Source organism: Lutra lutra, chromosome 8, assembly GCF_902655055.1.
Source record: "Lutra lutra chromosome 8, mLutLut1.2, whole genome shotgun sequence".
Taxonomy (NCBI): Eukaryota; Metazoa; Chordata; class Mammalia; order Carnivora; family Mustelidae; genus Lutra; species Lutra lutra.
Genome location: NC_062285.1, coordinates 139,508,828 through 139,533,761, shown reverse-complemented (window position 1 = coordinate 139,533,761; position 24,934 = coordinate 139,508,828). Strand labels below are relative to the sequence as shown.

Below are 24,934 nucleotides of genomic sequence, written 5' to 3'. Positions count from 1 at the left end.
AAATGACACCAGGCAATAAACCTCATTCTTCTGCTCATCATATCTCAGTCTCTATGGCCTTCGGGGAACTGTCCCATCCTCCTTATTCATCCATTCCCTGGGTGGGGGGAAGTGGTGGGTGGAGTCACCTATGATCAATAGCCACAGGCTAGTCCCCACCCCCCACCCCCACCTGCTCTGCAACACCCTGATGGAGGCCTCAAGTCATTTGCTTGGGGGCGCTTAATTTCACCCCTCGCCTGTTTGACTTCCAGAACCACTGCCCCAGTTTTAAGGGTGTGGGCACGTTTTCTTGGAGGCTTTTCCTGGCCGTACAGGTGCCGAAGCCTCTCCAGGGCTCAGTGTCCCCAAAGGAACACGGGCATGGCGGTCCTGACCCACGCAGCGTTGTAAGGACGACTGCAAAGAACACTTGAGCACAGTGCCCGTGCCTGCTGTCCCAGCTGTCCCCACACCCCCACCCCCAGGTCTGCACCAGAGGACCAGCCATCAGAGCAGGAAGGGCTCTGTAGGTCTTCGCCTCCAAGGGAAAACTGCGGCCCAGAGAGAGTGAGGAGTTTGGGCAAAGTCACACAGCTTGCGGCGGCTGATTCCAGCTGTCCTTGGTACCTGAACCAGCACAGCTGCAGAATGAAGTCCGGCTTGACCCCAAAGGGCGGGTGTTGCGGGTCCAGCCCTGCCACTTGCCAGCTAGCACTTTCCTTCACTGCCCCCTCAGTTCCCTCATCTGTAAAACGGGGGCGGGAGTAAACCTTCTGCTCCCAGAGATCAGGCGGAAAGCCGGCGCCACTGCCCCGGGGCGGGTCACCCCACAGTCGCGGCCCGCGATCCACCCCCCCAGCAGGCGTGCGGGGGCGACGCCGGGGTACCCTCCGGGGTACACCTCGGGGACAACCAGCAGCGCACCTGGGGGGGGCGGGGCGTCGCGGCTCGGGGATCTCATTGGCTGGGGCGGCGGGGGGCGCGGCGCGGGGCGGGGCGGGGCTCCCGCCCGAGCCTTTCATCTGGGCGGAATTCCTGCTCCCTGTTCCAGCGCCCCTAGCCCGGCCGCCGCGCCCCAGCCCGGCCGGCCCCACCGCCATGCGCTGCTACGAGGACGAGGGCAGCTGGAGCCTGTCCTTCTCGGGCGCCGGCTTCCTGGGGATCTACCATGTGGGCGTGACCCGCTGCCTCAGCGAGCGCGCCCCGCACCTCCTCCAGGGCGCCCGCCGCTTCTATGGCTCCTCGTCCGGGGCGCTCAACGCCATCGCCATCATCTCCGGCAAGTCCGTCGGTGCGTGGGGGACGGCGCGGACTGGGGGGTACGGGGGTAGGGAACGCGGGCTTCACGCAGGAGGGAGAGGGCGAGGAGAGGGGCGTTTCAGGGCCCGGTGCCTGGGGCGCTCTGCTTTGCTCCCTTTACACCCAGCATGATCCCAGGGGACCCCAAAAAGGTCCCTGAGGACCTGGGGTACGGTTACCCTTGTTCCGAGGACTGATCAGAGCTAGGAAGGGGGTTGCTGTTCCCAAGATCCAAAGGTGGACAGAGCATTAGAGTGTAGGGCCGGGGACCGATATTCTGAGCTGGAGAGGAGAAGACTCTCCACTCCCATGGTACCCGGGAAGGAGGTCAAGTCTTTGGGACGGATGTGGGCAGGCCCCCTGGGTGACGGAGGACCCCCTCTTCTCCCCGTGCCGGCAGACTTCTGCTGCTTCCATCTCCTGGGCTTGGTCAAGCAAGTGGAGAGGCTGAGCCTGGGTATCCTCCACCCGGCCTTCGCACCCATCGAGCACATCAGGCAGCAGCTGCAGGACAGCCTGCCCTCCAATATCCACATCCTGGCCTCCCAGCGGCTGGGCATCTCGCTGACTCGCTGGCCGGATGGCCACAACATCATAGTCACCGACTTTGCAACCCGCGATGAAGTCATCCAGGTGAGACTGTGGTGGGACCCACGGCCTAGAGGCAGGTGAGTTTGCTCCATCTCTGCAGTGACCCCAGGTGCTTCCAAGGGGCAGAGAGTCCTTCCCAGGAGTGGGGGCAGGGGGTGGTCGTTTGGTCACTTGAGGCTTGGGTTTGTTTACAAATGAGAGAATGATTGAGTCGAGGTACAGAGAGGGGCCACAAGGTGAGAATGGAGACTCCTTGCTTGCTTTGGGAAGGTCCCTCAGCAGAGCACGGAAGGGACTGGCTGGGGAGAGGGTAAAATCCAGCTTCTGTACTCAGGGCCCTGCTTTCCCCCGCGGGGGGGGGGGGGGTGCCCGCCCACAGTGGATTAGGAAAAAATCCAGTTTTGCTCTAAAACAGGATGTGGTGACAGAGAGCCACAGGGTCAGAGAGGGAGGCCAGTGACAGGCTGTGGGAGTGCTCAGGTGGGCCAAGTGGGGATGAGGTCCCTGGGAAGGCTCAGGCAGGGAGGGAGACAGGGAGGGCGGCCTGGAGCTCTGCTCCCTGTTCTTATCAGGGTCTGTGCCTTCCCCCCAGACAGAGGTGCCTGATGTAGAATCTGCTTCATCTTGCTGACCCCAGCACCCAACATGGGGATTGTTTCTGAGTCTGTGATGATCAGATTCTTAGTGTGTGCAGGAGAGGGGCCAGCCCCTTGCTGTGAGCGCATGTCCATGGGCTCTTGAGGAAGCCAGCCAGGGAGCCTCAAGTTTATCCCAGCATCTTTGCCTGTATGGCACATAGCACAGGGCCTGGCACGTAATAGGTGCTCAGTAAACATTAGCTGCTGTCGCCATTGTTATTCATCTGTGGGAATGAGGCTCGCACTTGCATCTCTACCAGGTTAGAGGCAGGATGAGCTCTGCCTCTCCCAGAGAGGGTTGGAAGGGTATTTCCAAGTAGACCACGAGCCAACGTCCTGTGCTCTGTGAGCTTGGTAAGCTCTAGGTCAGTGGTTCCCAACCAGGGGTGATTTTCCCTCCCTGGGAACATTTGGCAACACTGGAGGCGTTTTTGGTTGTCCAAATTCTGTGTATATGTGTTTGTGTGCACACGTGCGTGCCATGCATGTGCGTGCGTGCATGTGCACGTGTGTGTGTGTGCACGTGCACATGCGCAAAGTACTGATAGCTAGCGGGTAGAAGCCCAGGATGTTGCTAAGTATTACACCATGTACAGGACAGCAGCCTCCCACTCCATCCCCCACTCCCAAGACAGAACTCTCGGGAGCCCCAAATGTCAACATGTTAAGCATCTTTTTCACTGCAGGACTTGTCAGAGCCTCCATGGGGAAGAGTAGACAGTGTTTTCCAATTCCAAGTGGATAAAGAAGTCAGGGTTTTTTCTTTATTTTTAAATATTTTATTTATTTATTTTTGTGAGAGAGAGGGTGGGCATGAGTGGGGGGAGGTGCAGAGGAAGAAGCAGGCTCCCCCGCCTGCTGAGCAAGAGGCCCAGCATAGGACTCGATCCCGGGACCTTGGGATCATGACCTGAGCCAAAGGTAAATGCTTCACCAGCTGAGCCCCCCAGGCACCCAGAAGTCAGGGTTTCTTGTTTGAAATTCATCTGGTTGGATCAGTGTCTAGGGAACACACTTTGGGGGACATATCCGGATCATCGGTACAGAATGCCTGCCTGCTCTGTAAAGGAGAAATGGTACTTGGTGCCTCCATTTGTCCTTGTGGTGGTGGTGGGGGCATTCCAGCAGCAGTCTCAAGTGAGCAAGGACCCATCAGCGGGAAGAAGAGGGCAGGTGTCATGACAGGCCTGCATTCAAATACCTTCTCAGCCTTGCAAATTTGGCTGGGACGTGCCAACTTCTCCAGGCCTCATTTCCCTCCGTTGAACACGAGACTGATGCCAGCAAACTTTGCTGGCAGCTCTGGGGTTAGACACCATGCCCAGAGTGGGTTCTGAACGCCAGGAGCACAAGCGATGGTGTTTGCGCTGACTTGTTTTCCCAGGCTCTGGTCTGCACCCTCTACCTTCCTTTCTACTGTGGGACAATTCCCCCCGAATTCAGAGGGGAGGTAAGTGCACTTTAGGGGCCTGAGTCCCTGCCCTGAGCTCTGGGTGCCGAGTGTACCTTCTGCTGAAAGCCGTGTGGGTGGAGGGAACTGTGCTTCCTGAGCACCTACTATGTGCTGTCCTCCTCCCCCACCCCCCCGCTGCTCCTGGGGGCTGATGCTCAGAGCATCCTGGACTAGATGGTCCTAGTGGCTTGGGGGCAGCTAGAGGTCACTGGCTGCAGCCCACTTCCGGCTGGTGGTTCCGTGGCAGTGTGGGGACAGGAGAGGGCACTCTGAGCAGACAGTCCCCTTGAATTGCAGCGCTACATCGACGGGGCTCTGAGCAACAACCTCCCCTTTGCGGACTCACCCTCCACCATCACCGTGTCCCCTTTCCACGGGACAGTGGACATCTGCCCCCAGAGCTCATCGGCCAGCATGCATGAGCTGAATGCCTTCAATGCCAGTTTCCAGATCTCCACCAAGAACATCTTCCTGGGGTTCACCTCCCTCATACCCCCCAGCCCTGAGGTAGGTCGGGCCCCGTGCCCGCCTTGATGGTGTTAGAGGCTTGGCCATGATCCAGGGTCTTCTGAATCAGGCTGTGTCCCCACTCCCACCCCACCCCACCTGACTTCAGGGCAGTTCGGATACATGTTCTGTGTCCTACAGCCAAGTTCTTGAACCTGCGGCATGGGGCTCAAGGTGCGTCCTTACTATTCTTCCCCTGCCTGGGGGAACGTTGAGTTAAGGCTGGCCCTGCATCGAGGCAGGCTAGCACAAGTCCGCTGACTGGGGCGTGAGCCAGGGTTCTGCTGCTACTCCTCTGGGTCAGGCTCTGTGGGAAGGTGCTACGACCATCTCTTTTTCTCAGGGGAGGACCCAAGGCTCAGAGAGGTTGAGCAGCTTATTCAAAGTCACACAGCCTGGAAGCAGCAAAGCCAGACTTCAAATCGGCAGCTAGCCTAGAACCATGCTCTTAACCCCTGCCCTAGACTGTGGCCAGATTTGCCATCCCATGAAGACGAGGCATAGGCAAGACAAAAAGGGACAGTAGACCTGGATTTCTTGTTTTATGCCCTTGATATTTCTGGAAAATGGGTAGTTTGACAACAAGAGTTTATCTCCATAACCTGCTCCTCTACCCCACCCGTGCCCTGGCCTTCCCCTATTCCCGCATTCATCCTATGGTTCTGTAGTGTTTTGTGTTGTTTTTTACTTTAATTCTGCACCACACACGGGGCTCAAACTCATGACCCTGAGATCAAGAGTCCCGTGCTCTACCAACTGAGCCAGCCAGGCACCTCGATTCTGTTGTGTTTCATAGTTTATGAAACAAGATCGTGTTCATTTACTCTGACCTTCCCTCCACCTATGTGGTGGACGGAAAATCTCAGCCGCTTCTTAGAGACGAGGAGGCCGGGGCTCCCGGAAAGGTGGGGTGGCCACCCTGAGGCCACACAGTGAGGGAAGGCAGAGCTCCCTCCTGGACCTGCAGGTGCCTTGTCCCCACTAGGAGAACTGTGATTGGGACAGGCGGGTGTGCCCCCCCCCATTTTCTCTGCTATCTCAGGCTGGTTCTGGAAATAAACATCAAAGGGCAAAGGCAGCCACCATGCACTGAAGCACAGGGATGAGGCAGTGTCCCGGTGTCCTAGGCCAGGCCACCTTATCCCATTTTCCAGAGGCGAGAACTGAGACGGAGAGCGGAGAGTCTGGAGCTAGAGCCCCCTCCCCCCCAAGGAGTCTTAGAGGAGGGAAGTGCCACGGGGCTGCGGGGAGGGAAGCAGATGGAGCAGCTCATCCTGTCTGCAGTCCCGTGGCTCTCCCGGCCCAGCACTGGGGTCCTCGAGCCCTGCCGAGAGGGTTCTTGGGGAGCGTGGGGTGGGCGGGGATGGCTTCCAGCAGGAGATGATTCTCCTGCCTGTGACCACAACTCGAGGGTCAGGGCCAGGCCTTGCCCATCCCCCTCTGCCCTGTGTGTTGGCAGGTGGTAGCCGACAACTGCAGACAAGGCTACCTGGACGCCCTCAGGTTCCTGGAGAGACGCGGTAGGTGACAGCCCCCATGGTGGGGGGGACATCGAGTAGATCCTGCTTTCCAGGTGTTTGCACCGTTAGGGACCTCAGCTCCCACATTCTCTCCCTCAGTCTCTGCTTCATGCTTGGCCTCAGCTGGAGGCTGGAGACCTCGAGGGAATCGCATGGGTGTCCCGCTCTTGAGCTGCCCTTAGACTGGTGTGGGGAGACCCCCTCCCCACAGAGGTGGAGGGATACTCAGAGAGGGGGCACCTGACCCAGCCTGGCAGGTAGGCAAGGAGGGCTTCCTGGAGGCAGCCACAGATACGCTGGGCTTTGACTAGTTATGAAGACTAGGGAAACATTGAAGACAGAAAGGAAGAGGGCATTCCAAGCAGAGGGAAGATGAGCGAGAGCAAAGGAAGAGAGGCAAGTGCCTTTGGGGCACAAAACTCAGTATGGCCCCAGGAGTGTGTGTGTGTGTGTGTGTGTGTGTGTGTGTACTCATGGGGGAGTGGGTGAGCTACAGAGGTCTTCTCAGCTGAAGAGTTTGGAGGTCACCCAATGCTCTTCGACATGGCAGAGCTGAGATTTGAACCCAGGCCATCTGGTTCCTGAACCCGTGTCGTTTACCCCACACGACAGCCTCAAGCACACAACATCAGGAAGAATTTGCTGAGCACTTAATACGTGCCCAAATCTGGGCTTGAGCTTTAGGTCATCTCTCTAGGTATTTAATTCTCAGAACAATCACTTGAAGCAGATGTTCATTTTCTCCTTTCTCAAAGAGGGAGGCAGAGGCACGGAGCAGTTAGGTCCCCCAGCTAGCAGCTGTTGACATCGGGGTTTGAACCTTGGACTGCGTCTTCGGAGTCCGGGCTCCGATGAACCACTAGAAAGTGCACAGGAGATGGGGAGCGGAGAAGGGCCAGGGGAGAGCAGGAAGAGGTCATTCTGGAGGAGCCGTGGATCCATCCTGCAGCAAGTAGGTCCCCAGAGCGGGGTTTGCGGATCGAGGAGGATGGATGGCATGGAGAGCCAGGGGCGTCACCATCACCGGGGGGCTCCGGACACAATGACCTGTCATATCCCTCCTTTCCGCTGACCCAGGACTTACCAAGGAACCAATTCTTTGGATGCTGGCATCGAAGGAACCCCCACCTCCGGCTGATGGAAGCCAGGACACCAACCATGACAGAGGCCAGAAGGGGGACCTGTCTCTCAACTGGGCGGTGCCCAACATGCTGGTCAAGGACGTGCCCGACTTTGAGCAGCTCTCACCAGAGCTGGAGGCGGGTATGGGTCCTTCCTTCATACACTAGCTCCCCTATCCCATGCCCTGCATCCGGGGGACAGGGGCAGAGACCCTTCCCTGCTGGTGCTCAGGGGCTGGAAGAGGACAGGACTCCTTTATTGAGCACCTACAGGGTGCCAAGGGCCTTTCGACCTGAGGTGGCATTCACTCTGTACCACAACCATGGCCTACGTGCTTTCCTTACCCCATTTCCCAGATGAGGAAACCAAAGCTCAGAGAGGCAGCTGGGAGATTGAAACCCAAATCTGTGCCTCAGAGAGCCAGGTCTTGGCCCACGGGCCAGGGAAGGGCGGGAAGTCCTGAGGGACATGAGAGAGGCACACACAGAAGGTTCTGGACTCTCCACGTGGAGAGGGACTCATTCTATCCTCCCAGCAATACTCTGAGGACGGAACTGTATTGTTCCCATTGTATGGATGAGGAAGCCATAGCACAGAGAGGTTAAGTGACTTGTCCAAAGTCACACAGCTAACAAATAGCCCAAGCAGGGGTTCCATCCTGAGCCATCTGGCCTGCTCTCCTGTTAGTGACCCCAAAGTCACAATGGCGCAGCAGGAGGGTCCAGGCATGTGTCCTGGTGGCAGGGATGTGGGTTTGAACAGCATCTAAGTGAGACTGGAGAGGAGGAATCGGCCAGACAAAAAGGAGAAGAGGAGCATCCAGGCAGAGGCATGTGCAAATGTCCTGGGTTTAGTGGGGGCAGGGTCGTGGTTGAGGGGCAGGGGAGCAGAGGCTGGGAGGGTCAGGCAGGTGGCTTTGAAAGACGCAGGAGGAGAGAGATGGGGAGACACTGGGGGGTGCTTACTAGGGGCAACCCATCCTTTCCAGAGTTCACTGCTGCTCTGAAGTATAGGTTCGGTGTTCACCGCACCTAGCTGGGAGGGGTTGGGCTGGGCCGCAGGAGGGGGGAGCCCGGGAGGAGAGATGATGGTGGTTGAGTCTAAATCAAGGACAGTGTGGGTGGGCAAAGGGGACGGGGAGGGCGCCTCTTTCTGCTCTGCACCGGGGACCATACACGGCCTGCAAAAGTGGGCCTGGATGTGTGCTGAGCCCCTAAGGTCCAAGCTTGGAGCTGTGGAGCCAAGGCGGCATCCCTGCAGCCACATGGGGGCACCAGAGAGCCTGCTCCGCGATGGTGCCCTGCAGCCAGCTCACCCCCGGGACCCTGAGTTACCTGACTGGCCTTTACAGACCCCCCCTTAATCCTCGCCCACCTGCCCGGGAGGTAGATCCTGCCGGGAGCCCCACTTTCCAGAGGAGGTAACGCAGGCTCAGGGAAGGGAAGGGACTCGGTCTGGGAAACATGGCAGGTGAACAAGGAGCCTGGTGTCTGTGCCGTGTCCTCTGGGACCCCTCCGCGTGGCTGTCTCTCCGTAGCACTAGCCAGAGTCAAGGCTGGTGGCCCAGCCATGGTCTGAAGATGAGGATTTGGGCTCCAGCTCTGCCCTGGCCAGGATGCCAGTCCTTTCTACCCTGGTCATTTCAGGGACTGGGGGCTCAGGACGTGGTTGTTGTCATTCCCGCTGCTGCTGCTGCTGCTGTTGCTGGGAGAGGGGCAGGAGAGATGGAAAGAACTCGGGGAGCCTGAGTCCTTGGGTCCATCTTGGGGAACCTGCCACTTCCTGGCCTGGTCTTTGGGCAAGTCACTTCCCTACTCTGAACTCAGTCTCCTCATCTGTGAAAGGGGCACGCCCTGCCAGTTTGGGGGCAATAGTGAGAGAGCACACGCTGAGTGCCCAGCCCTCTGCTGCCTCAGACTAGGGGTTGGATCAGTGCTGTCTCTTTCTCTGCAGACAGGGGTCGGGTGGGGGGGGCGTTGGTCGGTTTGTGGACTGCACAAGGTGGAAAGGGTTCAGGCCACCTGCTCTAAGGGTGCTGGTGAGGGGGCTGGCTGGGGGGTGTGGGTGGTCACACCATGGCTTCTCTTGTAGCGCTGAAGAGAGCGTGTATGCGGGACCCTAGCCCCTGGGCCCGCTTCTGCCGGTCGGGGCTTGGGCAGGCACTGACCTACTTGCTGCTGCCCTACACACTACCCTTCGAGTATGTTTACTTCCAGAGCAGAAGGTGAGGCCCAGCCAGGGGTCCTGGGAGGGGGGCTGGCTTGTCATTGGGGTTTTGGGGGAGCCCATTGCCTCAGTCAGGAGGGGCAGTTGGCATGCTGGGTGGGCAGAACCTGGCTGGCGTCCCCGGGCTGCTTGGTGCTGGTTGCACAACCCAGAGGAATCCCGCGGGTTCTCCTCTGCGAGATGGGACTGGTGGGAAGATGGTGGGCAGCTGTGACTGGAGGATTAGGAGCAGGGCCTCCTGGTCGAAGCTCTGGCCCCTCCCCTGTCTCTACGACCTTTGGCCCTTTGCTCTACCTGTTAGAGCCTCAGAGGAGATGTGCTGTTTCTGGAGAAATAACTCTGGGGGCTGTTCTGGTTCAGATTAGCTGTGTGGCCTGGGCTGGGTCTCTTGACCTCTCTGGGCCTCAGCTTCCTTTTCTGTAAAACAAGGCCCTTCCAGGGCAGACTGGTTGTGGGTAAGCCCTCACTAACCACTCCAACTTGGTCGATTAATGAATCACTCTGCACTGCTGTTCATTCATTCCACTGATAGTTATAATGAAGGCCTAGCGAGGGGCCAAGCCTTGGCTGGGGATCAGAAGGCAGCCCTGACTCAGACTCAGGCCCTGACCTTGTGGAACTCATAGCCCCCAAACCGTCACACACTCCTCTGTGCAATCACACCTCTGCCTAGAAATATTCAGAAAGGTCTATACTGGCTGTGATTCCTAAAAGAGGTCTATACTGGCTGTGAACTGAGATGGCTCACACTAGGGGCTCTCGGGTCAGGGAAAGTTGCCTAAAGAAGGTAACTCTTGAGTTATAATCGAATGGGTGGGTGTCCACTAGGCAAAGAGGGAAGGTAAAAGTATTCCAGAGGGATGGAACCGCATGTGCAAAGGTCCGGGGGCAGAAGGCAGAGGAAATAAGAAGGGGTGGTGGTGAGGTGCTGTGGCAGTGGCTGGCAGGGGCTAGACAAGTAGGCCTCTAGAGCCATGTGAGGAATGTGGTCTTTATCCTAACAGTGTTAGAAAGCAGTGAAGGGTTTCAGTAGAGAAGTGTCATAGGGAGAGCTGTATTTTTTTAAATTCTTTATTCCCTAAAAGGTCAATGACAATGAGCCACAGGTCTGTTTTGCTCCATGTTGGGTTAAAGACTCCATCAGCCCTGCTGCTGAAATTGCTCATGGCCCAAAGCCAGGAGAGAGCTTTCTGCTAACTCAGATTCTCCTCACGCTGAGCTGTTAGATTGAAATCACAGGTTGAAGTCAAACAGGATAAGATAAAGGCTAGACTTTTCTGCTAGAAAAAAAGTGTCCATATGTGAGCACTGATGGAGAAACCTGTCTAGACCACTGGGAAATTCAGACTTAGTATTTTTTGTAACCAACATGCTCAACGTGTAGGTTGTAATAATAGAGGCAGACAGTCCAGAAAAAGGGAGGTGATGGTCTAGCTTATATTTTGCTTCTTATACTACATCCTGTGGCCTGTCTGCCCATTTGAGGTCCTGGTTGAGAGGCTCTGTTGAAGGCCGCACATTGCGGGGGAGGCCCCGCTGTGCCCAGTGACTCTGAGATGGTGGCCAGCCAAGCCTTCTCTCAGCCGTAATTGGATGACCTGGTCCTCTGCTGACCCCACGGGGCCCAGGTGGGGAGCTGCGGGAGGGTTTGGAGCAAGAAAGGGCTGTGATCAGACGTCTATTTTGGGAATGTCACTGGCAGCTCAGGGGAGAGCGGAGGGAGGGCTGTGGAGTGAGGAGGCAGGTCTGGGGAGGAGAAGGAGGGACAGCGAGAGAGGGAGGAGGTTAGGAACTGCAGGTAAGCCCATGGTCCTCTTCTGGCAGCGAAGCAGCTGAGGCCCAGAGAGGTTCCCCGACCTGCCTGGGTCACACAGCTGATGAGCAGGGGAGCTGGGCCGCAAACCCTCCCCAGCCTGGCCCCAGAGCCCAGCTCTTCCCTGCCTTGTGCTTGCCGCGTGTGCCCCGTGGCATGAACCAGTTCTGCAGCGGAGCCCATACTCTCGGGTGCTTCTTACCCCTTATTCCACTTCCTCTCGGACTGGTGCCTCAGGGCCTCAGGTGCAGGGACCCGAGGCTATGCTCTGGGCCCACAGGGAAGGTGGGCTCCGCTGGGCCATAGGCTTGAGCTTAGCGAAGTGTTCTCTGCCCCTTCCTCCAGGCTGGCGGTGTGGCTGCCCAATATGCCAAGCGACTTGTGGTGGATGGGGGGCGTGTTGCACAGCTTGGCCCTCGAGATCTACTCCCGGTCGAAGGACCAGCTCCTCCAGCTGGTCAGGTGAGGTGGGCGGACGGGCCCGCGCTGGAGCAGGTGTGGCTGTGGTTATTTTTCCTGGACCCTGGGCGGGCCATCCACACCCTCCGTGTCCTTCTCTCCAGGCTTCTTGTGCGGCCACTGGCATAGGCTTGGTCACCGCTGTGGCCAGACCCGTGCTGGGCCTGGATGCCCATCACACTGGTCAGTCTGCCGAACCAGCCCCCAGAGGACGAGTGCATCTCCCTGCTTGGCCAGATCCCCATCAGCCCGTCCAAGAGCCTTCCAGCTGTCCCTACATGTCCTCTGTGGGGCCTGGGTGGGGGCTGCCTGTCTCTCCCCGACCTGCCCTCCCTACTGCCTAGAGACCCCGGTGTCCTTCCAGCCCACTTCACAGCCATCCCTGGAACCTTCCCACCCATGTCCGTGTGACCAGAGTAAGGGCCTCAGGGCTTTCCACCTGGCAGGATCTGGTAGAAGAATGACCGCAGGGCTCACCGAATTGAGGGCTGCCCGCACACAGCTCCACCCTGCCCTTGGCCCATCCCTGGGCTCTAAAGCCTCGCACTCACCGGCTTCTGTTTCCTCCTCAGCCTGCCTGTCACCAGTCCCCTCCAGCTTGGGGCAGCTCTTCTTGTGGACCTGGCCAAGGAGCCCAGACCTCCCCATCAGTGAGGGGCAGCAAGTAGGGCCAGCCCACTGACTGACCTCCCCTGGTCCTTGCCTTGGCCCTCACCCTGTGCCCAGATCTGCCTCCAGTCCTCGGATCCTGACTAGTCTTCTGGAGCTCAGAGCTCCGTGTGGTACTGTCTGCTGAACGGAGGATGGAAGGGACAGCCCCCCTTTTTCCTCCACTCTTGTCCCTGACTGTGTGGGCGGTGGCCCCCAGGAGCCAGAAGAGGCCCCACCAGCCCCTCTGGAGCCCCTGTTCCTTGGAGCCACTCCCTGGGGCCCGAGGACTTCTTTTTTGGGAAAGGCCCAGCCTGTTGGTTTGTCCCTTGGTAGCTGTGTCCAGGTCACCCTGGCATCAGAGGGAAAAAGGAAGGTAGGAGCTGAGACACACATCTTGGTTTTTGAATTTCCATGTTGAGGACCCTGGGCCAGCATCTACTGAGAAGCGGGGTTCGTGTACTTTTACTGAACAATTTTCAGAGTGCTTTACAGAAGATCAAGTGTCAGTGATCAGAAGGCAGATGGAAATGATGGGCTGGGGTGTGCCTCCCCTCAGATCCTTTCTCTGACTTCCTTTGTCCTGCGCTTGCCCCAGGGTGACCCCCATGGTCTGCCTCATTCCTACAACCTTGATCTCTGGCTTCCTACTGGGTCCATCCAGCGGGAGCCCCCAGCAGGAGATGTGAAGGTGGGAGGAGAGAGGGGGCATCAACATCTCAGAATCTCACCCATATGTGTCCTGTTGGGGTGCCCAAGGGCCCCAGGCTGCCAGCACCATGACACCACCCCCTTATTCTTTAGGAAAGTTCATGGTATAGTAGTGCCTGCACTCCCCCAACCTCCCAGGCCCCTTTCTTTCTCAAGCAGAGAGGAGACTGGGACACCAGCCCTCCTCTAGTCTCTCCTGGGAGCTGACACCCTTTCTGTCCTCAGAGCAAAACCCACAGTGTGTCTTGGCCAGGCCCTTATGAGACACTCAGCCTGAGCAGGGATGGGGAGGGTGGGGAAATGGAGGCAGGCCCAAGGGAAAAAGGGAGAAAAGGAATAAATCTAAACAAAAGAGATAACAAGTCATTCCTTTGTTCATTCATTCATTCATTTGATTTTTGCTTAGTGGGTGGTAGCCTCTGGGGTCACAGCAGTGAATTAGACTTACATTCTGGGGGGTGCCTGAGTGGCTCAGTGGGTTGAAGTCTCTGCCTTCGGCTTGGGTCATGATCTCAGGGTCCTGGGATCGAGCCCCACATCATTGGGCTCTCTGCTCAGCAGGGAGTCTGCTTACCTTCCCCTGTCTCTGCCTGCCTCTCTGCCTACTTGTGATCTTTGTCTGTGAAATAAATAAATAAATAATCTTTTAAAAAAAAGGACTTACACTCTGATATGGGTTGGTGGGGGGAGCTGATGCTGAACAGCCAACTGGAAATTGAAAATGAGACCATCTGAGGAGTGGCAGTGCCATGAGGAGAGCAAGAGAAGATGGACATGATGGTGGTTGGGGTGGGAGCGACATTGGATCAGTGGTCCAGGAAGGCCTCTCCAAGAAGATGAGGTCAGGGTTGAGGCCTCAGAGGAGAGGCAGAGAGCTGAGGGAAGAGCTTTGCAAGCAGAGGGAACAGCAGGTGCAAAGGCCCCGAGATGAGAATGCAGTCACTGTGTTTAAGAAACAGAAAGTAGTCAGTGTGGCCGCCGGAGCTTTGTGAATGATGGGGCAGGCGGAGGGCAGGCAGAGGCTGGGTCACAGCGGCCACGGTCATGGTGATCAGCACATTGGATTTGGGTGGTCAGTGGAGGGCTGGGAGCAGGGAAGCAAGAAGGTGAGTGCAGAGTGAGTGAGTGGAGCATAGGAGGGTCTGGGGTGGGGGGTGGGAGGTTGAAAGGGAGAGAAGAGGCATAGAGAGTGAGGACTTCCAGGAGGGTCCACCTCCCCACTCATCTGCAGGATCTAGGATCCCCTGGGATTGAGCTGGCTTCTGTCCCCTCTTGCTGTCACAAAGGGGGCTGTCCTACCTTGAGTCACGTGATCTCCAAGCCCCAAGGATTCTCTTCACCCAGAGCTGGGACACCCTATCCCCATTCCCAGGTGCTGGGTTTGGGATTTCCTCTGCCTGTGGAAAGGGGGGGACTGGCCACCCGAGACACCAGGTTGAGGATCTACAGGCTCGGGGGGGGGGGCTCTAAGAGTATTTTTGTTCCCCTGTCCTTTGTCCTGTATCAAGGATGTGGGCCTCTATTCCCGTGGGCAAATGGACCTCCCTTTATCACCCCCTCTCTCATTGGTTCTTTGGGGCTCACCCTAGGGCCATCTTTGCCCCCATTGCTTTGCTCTGTGTCTTAGACTGAGAAAGATAGTTGGCCACTCCCACCTTCTTCATCCTCCTCCTTCCCAAAGCAGCACGTTGCTAAATATTTCTAGCTTACTTGGCTGAATATCTCAATTGCTGATAAAACTCTTTTTGGTCTTTGTTATTTGTGACTCATGCATCAGGGTCACCTGTTCACAACTTGTGGTTGCGGTGACTATTCACAAGCCTCGCCCACTGTGCTTTACAGTTTATAAGCACTTCCCACTTTCTCTCCCATTGAACTCTTAGACATCTTCTCACGTGGCTTTAAAATCTGCCTGCCTGTGGCCTTCTCCTTTGATCCCAGCTCTGCACTCTGGGACCACGCACCCTGCCTGCTCCCTCTGCCTGGGGACAGCCTGGCAGGGGAAAAGGGGGTGAGCTGCCCCCTCTGAGGCTGATCACAGTGAATAGCCTGTGCCTTACAGCCACTCTCAGGGACATCCCCAACCCAGACTTGCTGCTCAGTAAACTACAACCCCTTACCCCTAGTTTGTTCAAATCCCTCTAGGAGGATGGAGTCCAGGGCTGCCCCGATACAATATGACCACTACTAGACCTAAATTGCCTTTCACCTCCCACCTACTCATCACTGCCTCTGTGAATGTAACCTCAGAATGAATGGGCTTAGCCTTGGCACCTCCTGTGGATTTCACTGAGCCACCATCCACTGACAGTGCTGTGTTCTTCCTTAAACCTGGAGGGGCCTCTGCTGACAAAGCAAACAGCCCGGGAGCTGATCCAGGTCAGAGTTCCTGGCTCGTTAACCCATATAGCCTCCCAGTACAGAGCCCTGAGGCATTACAGAGGAGAGGAGGGATCTAGGGCTCTGAACAGAGGTCGACGTGGGCCTGAGTCCCAATTCTGCAACTGAGCATGAATGTAACCTAGGGAAATGCCCTCTCATGTTCGAGCCTCAGGTTCCCCCTGCATAAAATGCAGCGAACAGCATATGCCTCATGAAATATTTACTTGAGAAAAGTAAATGCTCCTTTTAGACTGCATCATATGGTAGGGAAGAGGGAGCAGGAAGTGAAATGCACTAACTTCATGCATGCTCTGTGTTAGGCACCAGACTAGGAGGACTACTGGGCCTCCTCTGAGCCTTAGACCACCCCTGGGTGGGGGATAGTCCAAAGAAAACTCAGAGGAGCCGTGATGGGGCCCAGACCTGTGTAATATCAAAGTCCCCTCTGGACCCATGCCATGTTCTTCCATCAGCAGAGCTAGAGTCATGAGTCTGCCATGCTCCTTTTTCTCCCAATGTTCCAGCCGAGGACCTCTCTGGGCCTTGGAGCCCTGGCACAGCCATGGCTCCTATTCTCAATGCACTTTTCCAGGCTGACTGCAAAGCCCTGCCCCAGACTGGTTTTCCGAGTGCCAGCTGTCTGCAGGGTGTATCCTGATGCCTGAGGCAGATCCCTGCCCCAAGTAGCTTGCTTGCCTCTGCTATTTCTGAGGACATGATAGGGAATCTAACCCTTTCAAGTGCACTCACTTTACACTTTACAAAGCCCATCATGTCAAGTCTCCCAGCAACCCTGGGAGTTTGGTAATATACTCTGCATTTTATGGATGAGGAAACAGAGGTGCAGAAAGGTTATGTTGATCGGTAAGTGGTAGAGCTGGAAATGTCCAAGTCTGTGCTCCAGGAAGCAGAGAGATCCCTAGACCATTACAACTTCATGGTGCACCAGCTCTACGACAGCAGGCAAATTCTGTCCTTGATCAATTCCTCATTTCCTGTCTTTAAAATCAGGGGTTGGACCACCTGGTTTCCAAGGGGACTCTAGCTCTGCTCCGAAGCCCATAATATAGATGATGAATATCACTGTATTAGAGATGATTCCAGGAGGGGATTACCCACAATGGAATGGGTTTCTGAGCCAGGTTTTCATGGAAGCCTAGAATTTGGGTTGGCAGAAAGTAATTCCGGGAGGGGATACTGTAGGTGCAAAGGCAGGTTGGAGGTGGCCATGGTAAGTTAAACCCACAAGGAATCTGAGCTTCAGAGATGAGCTTCAGAGATGTCAAGTGTCTTGTCCCATGTCCCACAATTAGTCAGTGGTGGGGTTAGCATTCAAACCCAGATCAGGTTCCTTTCTGTCTGAACACTAGAATGCTCAGTGGAAATACTGAAGAGTCCTCTGCAGGGATTCTGATGTAACTGATCTTGATCTAGATATCTATCCGGGCAGGAGTATGGTTGGAGCCTCTATTTCCTGGGCACTGGTGTCCTCAGGGGCCACTGTGTGAGTGTAAATGCCTGCCTGAACCAGCAGTCTGTGCTTCAGACTTGCTTACTGTCATCTGTGCCAAGCAGGCTGGTATGTATGAATCTGAGGCTGGGATCATGTGATGCTGGTGGGGTGACCTCTTCCCCAGCCAGCACTCTGTGCCTTCAAACCTGGTTATTGTCATCTGTGCCAAGCAGGCTGGTATGTACTAATCTGAGGCTGGGATCACGTGATGCTGGTGGGGTGACCTCTGTCCCAGCACTAAATCTTGGCTACACCAGGCATCCCCAGGGAGATACCTCAACCTCTCTGAACTTTAAATCCCACCTCCAAAGTCTGATCTTGCATATTAACCAAGTATTCGGTGATGTTAAGGAACATGCATTATTTTTTCGCTGTGTTAATATATTGGGAGTCTGTGTTTTGAAGAGTTTTTGTCTTTTAGAGATATTTTATAGATCTATAGTGAAATACTTATGAATGAAATAATACATGAGATTTGCTTCAAAATAATCTTGACTGAGAGCTGATGAAACGTGGATTGGTAACAATTGAAACTGAGTGATGAGTTCACAGAAGTTCACATAACTATTTTCTCTAATTTTGTATACATTTGACATTTCCATAATAAACGAGTACTTAACATTAAAAATTGGATAGCACATGCAGATGGAAAATATACATCAAAACAGAACATAAAACTAGCAAAACCGGGGTGCCTGGGTGGCTCAGTGGGTTAAAGCCTCTGCCTTAGGCTCAGGTCATGATCCCAGCGTCCTGGGATGGAGCCCTGCATCAGGCTCTCGGCTCCAAGGGGAGCCTACTTCCTCCTCTCTCTCTGCCTGCCTCTCTGCCTACTTGTGATCTCTGTCTGTCAAATAAATAAATAAAATCTTAAAAAAAAAAAAACAAGACAAAACAAGACAAAACAAAAAACAAAAGTAACAAAACTTGGGCCTAGGGGAGTCATGGCTATCGGAGTCCCGGATGTGAAATCGGGAGGGCAGTAGGATCTGGTGCACTGTGAGCATTCAGCACCACGGACAGCAACCCACAGCCGCTTCCCTCTGCCTCGACAGCCTTAGGGATCAGAGAGCGAGAACTTCTGCATCCAACTTTGTGGGAGAGGTCTGTTCAGGACAAAAGGTTATCCAGTCTCTTACACACCTCCAGAGATGGGGCCTTCACTACCCATGGGGTAGACCAGGCCTTGGTGGACAGTTTGGGCTCCTAAGAAATTTCTGTTTTCTGCTCCTTAAGGATATCTTTGTCAAAAATCAATCATGTATGTGTGTGTCTATTTCTGGGCTTTCCATCCTGTTCCATTTATCTATATGTCCGTGCTTATGCCAATCCCATACTGTCTTGATTTATAGCCTTATGGTAGAAAGCCTTGTAGTAAGTCTTGAAATCAGCTTCCAAATTCACTATTCATTTTCAAGGTTGTTTTAAGTATTCTAGGTTCTTTGTTTTCCCATAGAGATTTTAGAACCACCTTGTTAATTTGTACAAGAGAGGCCATTGGAATTTTGCCTGGGACTGTACAGACTCTACAGATGAATCTGAGGAGAATGGGAGTCTTAAAAGTCTGTTTATTTATTTGACAGAGAGAGATAGAGACAGCAAAAGAGAGAACACAATTAGAGGGAAACGGAAAGGAAGAAGCAGACTTCACGCCGAGCAAGAAACCTGATGTGGGGCTTGATCCCAGGACCCTGGGATCATGACCTGAGCCGGAGGCAGACGCTTAACAACTGAGCCACACAGGAGTCCCAGAATGGGTGTCTTAACAATGTTGAGACTCCCAACCCATGAACAGGGTATATGTCTTCATTTCTTTAGGTTCTCCTTAATTTCTCTCATCAATGTCTTATAGCTTTCGTCATACAAATTTCGCACATATTTTCTTAAATATATTTCTAAGTCATTTAATGTTTTCTGATGCTACTGCAAGTTATATTTTTAAAATTTCAATTTCCAATTGTTTTTGGTAGTATGTAGAAATAGAATTGTTTTTTGCTTTTTGACCTTGTATCCTGCGATCTCAATAAACTCATTAATCCTAATAGCTTTTTGGGTAGAATCCTCAAGGTTAGCTATTTTAAAGGTTTTTCTTCAGATTTTTACTCTTAAAAAATCTGAACCCATAGAGAAGTTTCAAGTAATATAACCGAAGTAGGCATAATAACACTGTGTCTCCCCAACTGTGTCCCCCCACTGTGTCCACACACTAATCCCCAGAACCCATGAATATGTTTTGTTACATGTCAAAGGGAATTAAAGTTGCAGATGGAATTACAGGTGCTAGTTGGCTGACCTTAATATAGATAATCCTGGATTGTTGAGTGGGTCCAAGGTAATTACAAGGGTCCTTAAAAGTGGAAGAGGGACACAAAAGAAGAGTCAATGTCAGAGTAATATAATGTGAGCAAGACTAGACCTACCATTACTGGCTTTGAAGATGGAGAAAGAGGCCACAAGCCAAGGTGTGCGGTGGCCTCTAGAGGCTAGAAAAGGCAAAACAATGAATCCATCCCTAGAGTCTCCAGAAAGAAACTCCTGGATTTTAGCATAGTGACACTCTCATTAGATGTCTGGCCTACAGAACAATAAGGTAATAAACTTTTGTCTTAAGCCACTGAGTTTGTGGTAATTTGTTACAGCAGTAATAGAAAACTAGCAAAACAATGAACTTATGCTATCACCAACATGCACACACATATGTGTATGTGTACTTTTTTTATTGCTATGTAGTAAGTATTTTCATTGTGTGGGTATATCACAATTTATTCATTCTACCACTGATAGACATTTGAGCTGTTTCCTTTTTTTTTTTTTTTTTTTTAGATTTTATTTGTTTGTCAGAGAGAGAAAGATAGAACAAGCAGGGGAAGTGGCAGGGAGAGGGAGAAGCAGGCTTCTTACTGAGCAGGGAGTCGGACATGTGGCTCGCCCAGGTGTCCCAAGCTATTTTCTATTTTTTGTCTAATATGTACAGAGTTTTTCTAATTAGGCCTTTCCGTCTAGCCCCCGTGTCCTTTTGACCTATCCTATCATTTTTTAACACTTTATTTTTTGGCCAAGAAGATGCTTTAGACTCGTTTTGTACTTTTTTTTTTTTTCCCCAGCCCTGGAATTGGCCTTGTTTCCCTGCCTCCCCTCCCCCACCCCAAGAGAGTCTGGTTCCTTTTGGTGGGGAGTATTTAGGACCGAAGATCTGGACACTTGGTGTGCCTCGTTATTACTGGAATACTAGTACCTAAAAGCCTTTTCAGCAAAGATAAATAGGGATTTATTTTTTATTTATTTATTTTTTTAAAGATTTTATTTATTTATTTGACAGACAGATCACAAGTAGGAAGAGGCAGGCAGAGAGAGAGGAAGGGAAGCAGGCTCCCCACCGAGCAGAGAGCCCGATGCGAGGCTCGATCCCAGGACCCAGGGATCATGACCTGAGCGGAAGGCAGAGGCTTTAATCCACTGAGCAACCCAGGCGCCCCGATAAATAGGGATTTAAAAAAATAGTAAGTTCATGTCAGTACCTCAGATTCCAATCCAAAACCTTCTCCCTTGACTTCTCCGGTAGTAAGAACCCTCATCTGAAACATCAGGCAATCGTTCTTTCATTTGCTCATTTTCTCCAGCCTTTCTAGCTATCTGTGTCGTTACCTAATCGTTAATGTCTCAGGTGCTTGGATTGTCCTCTTCCGTTTGGATAAAGACACCCACCAGCCTCCAGAGCCAAGGTTAATTCCTCTTTCCTCCTTCTGCCCACTGTGTACACATGGCCCGTGCTCCCCGCTCACGCGTGTGTGTCTCTGTGCAAGTACATCATTCCAGAGCAAGAGAGAGAGGGAGTAGGTCCTGCCCACCTGCCTTGCTCAGGATTCTTGCTGGTACAGTCGTCTCTGCGTCCTCCCAGCTATAGTGCCTAGGCGTAGAGATTATCATTCCCTTTCCGCAGTGGAGGACGTCTAGACTCAGAGAATTAGACCGGGACCCCACTGTTCTCATCTTTGTGTTCCCCCAGCTCCAAGCACGTGGTAGGTGCTTAGTATACGTTTGCTGAGTGAATGGATGGACTAAAACCCCTTTAGAAATCATTTGTTCTCAAATTGTAGAATGAAAAAAAAAAAGTGTCTTATTAAATGCAGATTTGGAGGCGCTATCCCGACCGAGTCTGTCTCTTGAGGTCCGGGGTTGGCCCTGGAACCTGCAGTTAACAGCCCCCCCACATCCGCCCGCGGGATATTACGAAGCGTGTTATTCGTAGCACCCATCACCACCTGAGATTATCTCGGTTACTGACGAATGTAAGCTCCAGGAGAGCCGGGCTTTTGCCTGCTGTAGCTTGGGAACCTGGGCCAGTGCCGGGTACGGATCAGAGGGTCCCTAAATATCTGTTAGATGAACCTTGAAGGTCACTTCTCGCGGGAGCGCTGGTGAGCCTGCAGAGCGCTCGCGGAATGACGGCGTCCGCGGGTGGATGAATGAACGCGCGGCGGCGGGGGATGCGGCCTGTGGGCGCGAAGGAGGCGGCGGCCAGGGGTGCGGTCCACCGCAGGGCGGGTAAACCGCGGCTCCGTGCGGAGCAAGCCCGGCCCGGAGGCCCCGCGACGTCACGTCTGCGGAGGGCGGCCGGCGCGCGGCGGGCGGGGCCATGACGTCATACCGCGGAGCGCAGGCGGGGCGGGGCGCGGGCCGGGCGGCGCCGTGACGTCACGCCTGCGGAGCGCTGCGCGCGGCTGGGGCGGCGGGCTCGGGCGCGGGCGCGTGCGGGGTGCGGGCGCGGGCGCGGGGTGCGGGCGCGGGCGTGGGGCGGGCCGGGAGCGGGCGGCGCGGCTCCGGGGCCGGGCGGCGGCGGCGGCATGGCGGAGAGCGAGGCCGAGACCCCCAGCACCCCGGGCGAGTTCGAGAGCAAGTACTTCGAGTTCCACGGCGTGCGGCTGCCGCCCTTCTGCCGCGGGAAGATGGAGGAGATCGCCAACTTCCCGGTGCGGCCCAGCGACGTGTGGATTGTCACCTACCCCAAGTCCGGTGAGCCCCGCGCAGACCCCGCCCGCCCGGCTCTGCGGCGCGCCGGCGCCAGGGACCTCCCGTCGGGGGCTGGGGGAGGGGACGGAACATCACCGGGCGGGGTGGGGGTGGGGGTGTGGGTGGGGGGTCGCCGGCATTTGGGGAAACCAAGGCCGGAGACCTTCCGAGGTGGGCCCGGCTGTCCACGGCTGGACTGGACCGTGTGTCTTGGGGATGGAGCCTGTTAGGCCGGAGCTTCCAGGACAGGCCCAGGGCCGATCGCTACCCCTCCCTGCAGCCCCTCCCGTTACCCAGCTGGCTGTGTGACCTTGGGCAGTCACTTAACCTCTCTGTTCCTGGGCCAGTTTCAGCTTTTGATGAATGCAAAGTCTTGGTGATCGTTTGGGAAGGGGGCTAAAACGGGCATCAGGGCGTCCCTCATTTTCTGCGTGGGCACCGAGTGGGGGATGGGATCAGCCATGCATGCCCGGTGTTCCCTTGTTTCAGGGCCGGCCCCCATCACTCAGGTAGCTTCAGGCAGGACCCAGGGCATTCATATTTCCCAGCATTAACTGACCTCATACGCATGATAGTCATGTAAGGTGGAGATGGCCATCTTCACTTTACAGTCTGGGCAGTGAGGCTCAGAGAGGGGCAGTGGTTTGCCCAAGGTCACACAGCTGATAACTGGCAGAGCTGGGATTTAAAGCCAGGCTGGTCTGCCCAGGACTTGATGTACGAGATCATCATGTGGTGTCTCTTCTGAGGTTTGCAGGGGAAAGAGGCCGATTCCCTGTCCTTGGGGAAACCTGAGGGTTTCCCTTGTTGCCACTGTGTTGGAGAAGGAGGGAGACACTTGGATCCAGACTGGGCACTGTGTCTGTAACTGGTCTAGACAGTAGCCAGCCTGGAGGTCATGTTGGCTCAGTGACAGTGCAGCTTGCTGGAAGAGCTGATTGCCAAGGTCTCCCAGCTGTTGCAGGGTCCTAGACTCCTGAGGGGTAGGCCTGATCCTCTGAGGAAGCCTGAGGATGGGGCCTCAGCGGCAGGTGGGACGCGTGTTGGTGGGGGAGGGGAGCTTGAAGAAGTCTGAAGGTGCTGCCAGGCTGTCCTTGGGAAGGGGGAAAGGGAGGAGATGCACACAGGACGCTTGCCGTGGTGAGGGGCTTTGCTTCTGCAGCAGCCCTACAGCCCCATGGGTATGGGGGACTCAGCCTTTTTCCTTCAGAGCCATAGATCTCATACAGCTGAGACCCCCAGCTGGGTGTGGGATTGTGCTTTGGACCCACGTTAAAAGTGAGAGCAATCAAGACTAAAGATCATCTCATGTCAGTTTAGGACAGGGTTTGCCTCCAAATGAATTGTGAAAAACTTGGTTTGGGGAGAGCTTTAGGATTTTTGAATTGCAGATGAGGGGTTCTGCTTCGTGTACCTTCCTCCATTTTATGAAGTTAAGAAGCTGGTGGGGGAGGAGGCACGGGCCAGAAGCCTCACTTGGAAAGCCGTGTACTTGGGGCTCGTGGGGCTGCTTTAGAGGGACCCTCCATTGGGGACCCTGGCGTGGTTCTGCAGGGACCTTTCTGGGCACCTCGATGAGGAATGAGGTGTTAGTTTAAGGAGGTTTTCTAGAGGACCCAAGCTCAGATCTGGTTGGTAACTTGCATCTTTCAAAGACAGATGAAAGCACACTCTGAACTTTTTATTAAGAAGAATAAACAGGGCTCTTTCCCTTGGTGACAGAAAACCCAGTGGTGGCCTTGGGACCCTCGTGCCTTGTGTGAGATCCCTGCAAGAACCCTAGAGAGCCACCTCTTTAAAGCTTAAAAAAAATTCCCAGCGGCCCTTATGGCCTTTCCAGGCTCTTATCAGTGCCTCTGAAGGCTTTTGTTCTCCCCACCCCACTGTTCCTCAAGTTTGTTATGCGAGATGAGCAAGGGGGCGGAACACTGCTCTCCGAAGTCTGTCATGAAGATTCTTTGAATCAGAGAAAAGGGCCCTGGAAGTCGTTGCCAGTGGCCTCTGCCGGCAGGAAGGGCCAGTTCCAGTAAGCCGTTGCCCTTGGGCATGGCTGAGCCTTGGTTTTTTCTCCATGAAATTGACAGCTCAAAATGGCACAGGTGTTGAGGTGGCCCCAGCCCTTGGGTCTTAGGGGCCATTTTCTTGAGCCCAGGCCGACTGCCGCTCAGGAGGGACCCGGAATGCTTTAGGAATAGGTGAGCAGCCACTTACGGAATCCCGCAGGCCAAGTACTCTGCCCCGCTTTGGAGCTGTGGTTTCCGCAGGGGCAGGGGATGTGATGCGCGAGCACCCCCTGCCCGTGCCAGCTGCACGGCGACCGCGGGAAGGGGTCCTGTCATTAGCGCTGGCCTTCCCTCCCTGCTGTGCCCACACGCTTTTCTGTGTGCTGGGACTGCAGAGCGAAGTCCCGCCTGCTGCCTGCCCTCAGTGAGCTCACCGTCTGCTGGGGGCGTGGTGCCAGGATCCGGACAAGAAGTCAGGGCTAGCAGAGGCCCCAGAGGGAAACCGCAGGCCCCTCGTGTTTCCAGTGGAATGACCTTGCAAGTGGTCAGAGCTGGAAGGGCTTGTAGAGCCCCTTGTCCTCTCCCCACTACCCCGCTGATGGGGAACAGGGGTTCATGGGGCTGGAGTGTCTCTCATGGTAATTAGATCCTGTTTTTTCCCCCAACGCTCCACTATGCTCTAGAAGGATTTTCTTTGTTTCTGACATTTCAGCTCAGGGGACAGGTCAGGACTACACTGCCCACTCTAGGAGCCTCTGGTTACATGTGATTTTTTTAAATTCAGTGAGTCGAGATGAAATATAAGTCGAAATTCAGTTCCTCAGTAGCACTCAGGTGCTCAGTAGCCACACGTGGTCGTGGCTGTCATGTTGGACTACAGGGACGTCAGGGACTTCCATCGTGGCTGGAAGTTCTCGGAGATGGCACCTGTTCAGACTGTGTTGCAGATACTGGGAACCCACTGTGCCTTCTGGGGATGACTGTTGTCTTTATCTCCATCCTGGTGTATCATCATTTGTTCTTATAGCCTCTTTGATCCAAGGTGGTCGTAGTGTTA

At 54.7% G+C, this 24,934-nt stretch overlaps 2 protein-coding genes across 6 annotated transcripts in view; both read left to right on the top strand.

Annotated features, from left to right (window-relative positions):
• Positions 1 to 1,026: 1,026 nt before the first annotated feature.
• PNPLA5 (patatin like phospholipase domain containing 5) lies at positions 1,027 to 12,755 on the top strand. 3 transcript variants are annotated; one of them, XM_047743281.1, is made up of 9 exons: positions 1,027 to 1,273; positions 1,682 to 1,914; positions 3,895 to 3,960; positions 4,261 to 4,470; positions 5,930 to 5,990; positions 7,068 to 7,253; positions 9,204 to 9,336; positions 11,497 to 11,613; positions 12,183 to 12,755. In XM_047743281.1, the coding sequence occupies exons 1-9, from the start codon at positions 1,081 to 1,083 to the stop codon at positions 12,262 to 12,264; spliced, it is 1,281 nt and encodes a 426-aa protein (XP_047599237.1). In that variant the 5' UTR covers positions 1,027 to 1,080; the 3' UTR covers positions 12,265 to 12,755. The 3 variants fall into 3 exon arrangements, with proteins under 3 accessions (XP_047599237.1, XP_047599238.1, XP_047599239.1); XM_047743282.1 differs by lacking the exon at positions 12,183 to 12,755 and adding an exon at positions 11,715 to 11,818; XM_047743283.1 differs by lacking the exon at positions 9,204 to 9,336.
• An 8,887-nt stretch (positions 12,756 to 21,642) lies between these two features.
• The window catches only part of SULT4A1 (sulfotransferase family 4A member 1), a 32,598-nt gene continuing 29,306 nt past the window's right edge, over positions 21,643 to 24,934 (top strand). For all 3 annotated transcript variants that reach the window (XR_007129576.1, XR_007129575.1, XM_047742632.1), the window contains exon 1: positions 21,643 to 21,877. Coding sequence is in view for 1 of the 3 variants with exons in the window: in XM_047742632.1 (XP_047598588.1) it covers positions 21,709 to 21,877 (169 nt within the window). In the remaining 2 variants the exon portion in view is untranslated. The remainder of the gene's footprint in view (positions 21,878 to 24,934) is intronic.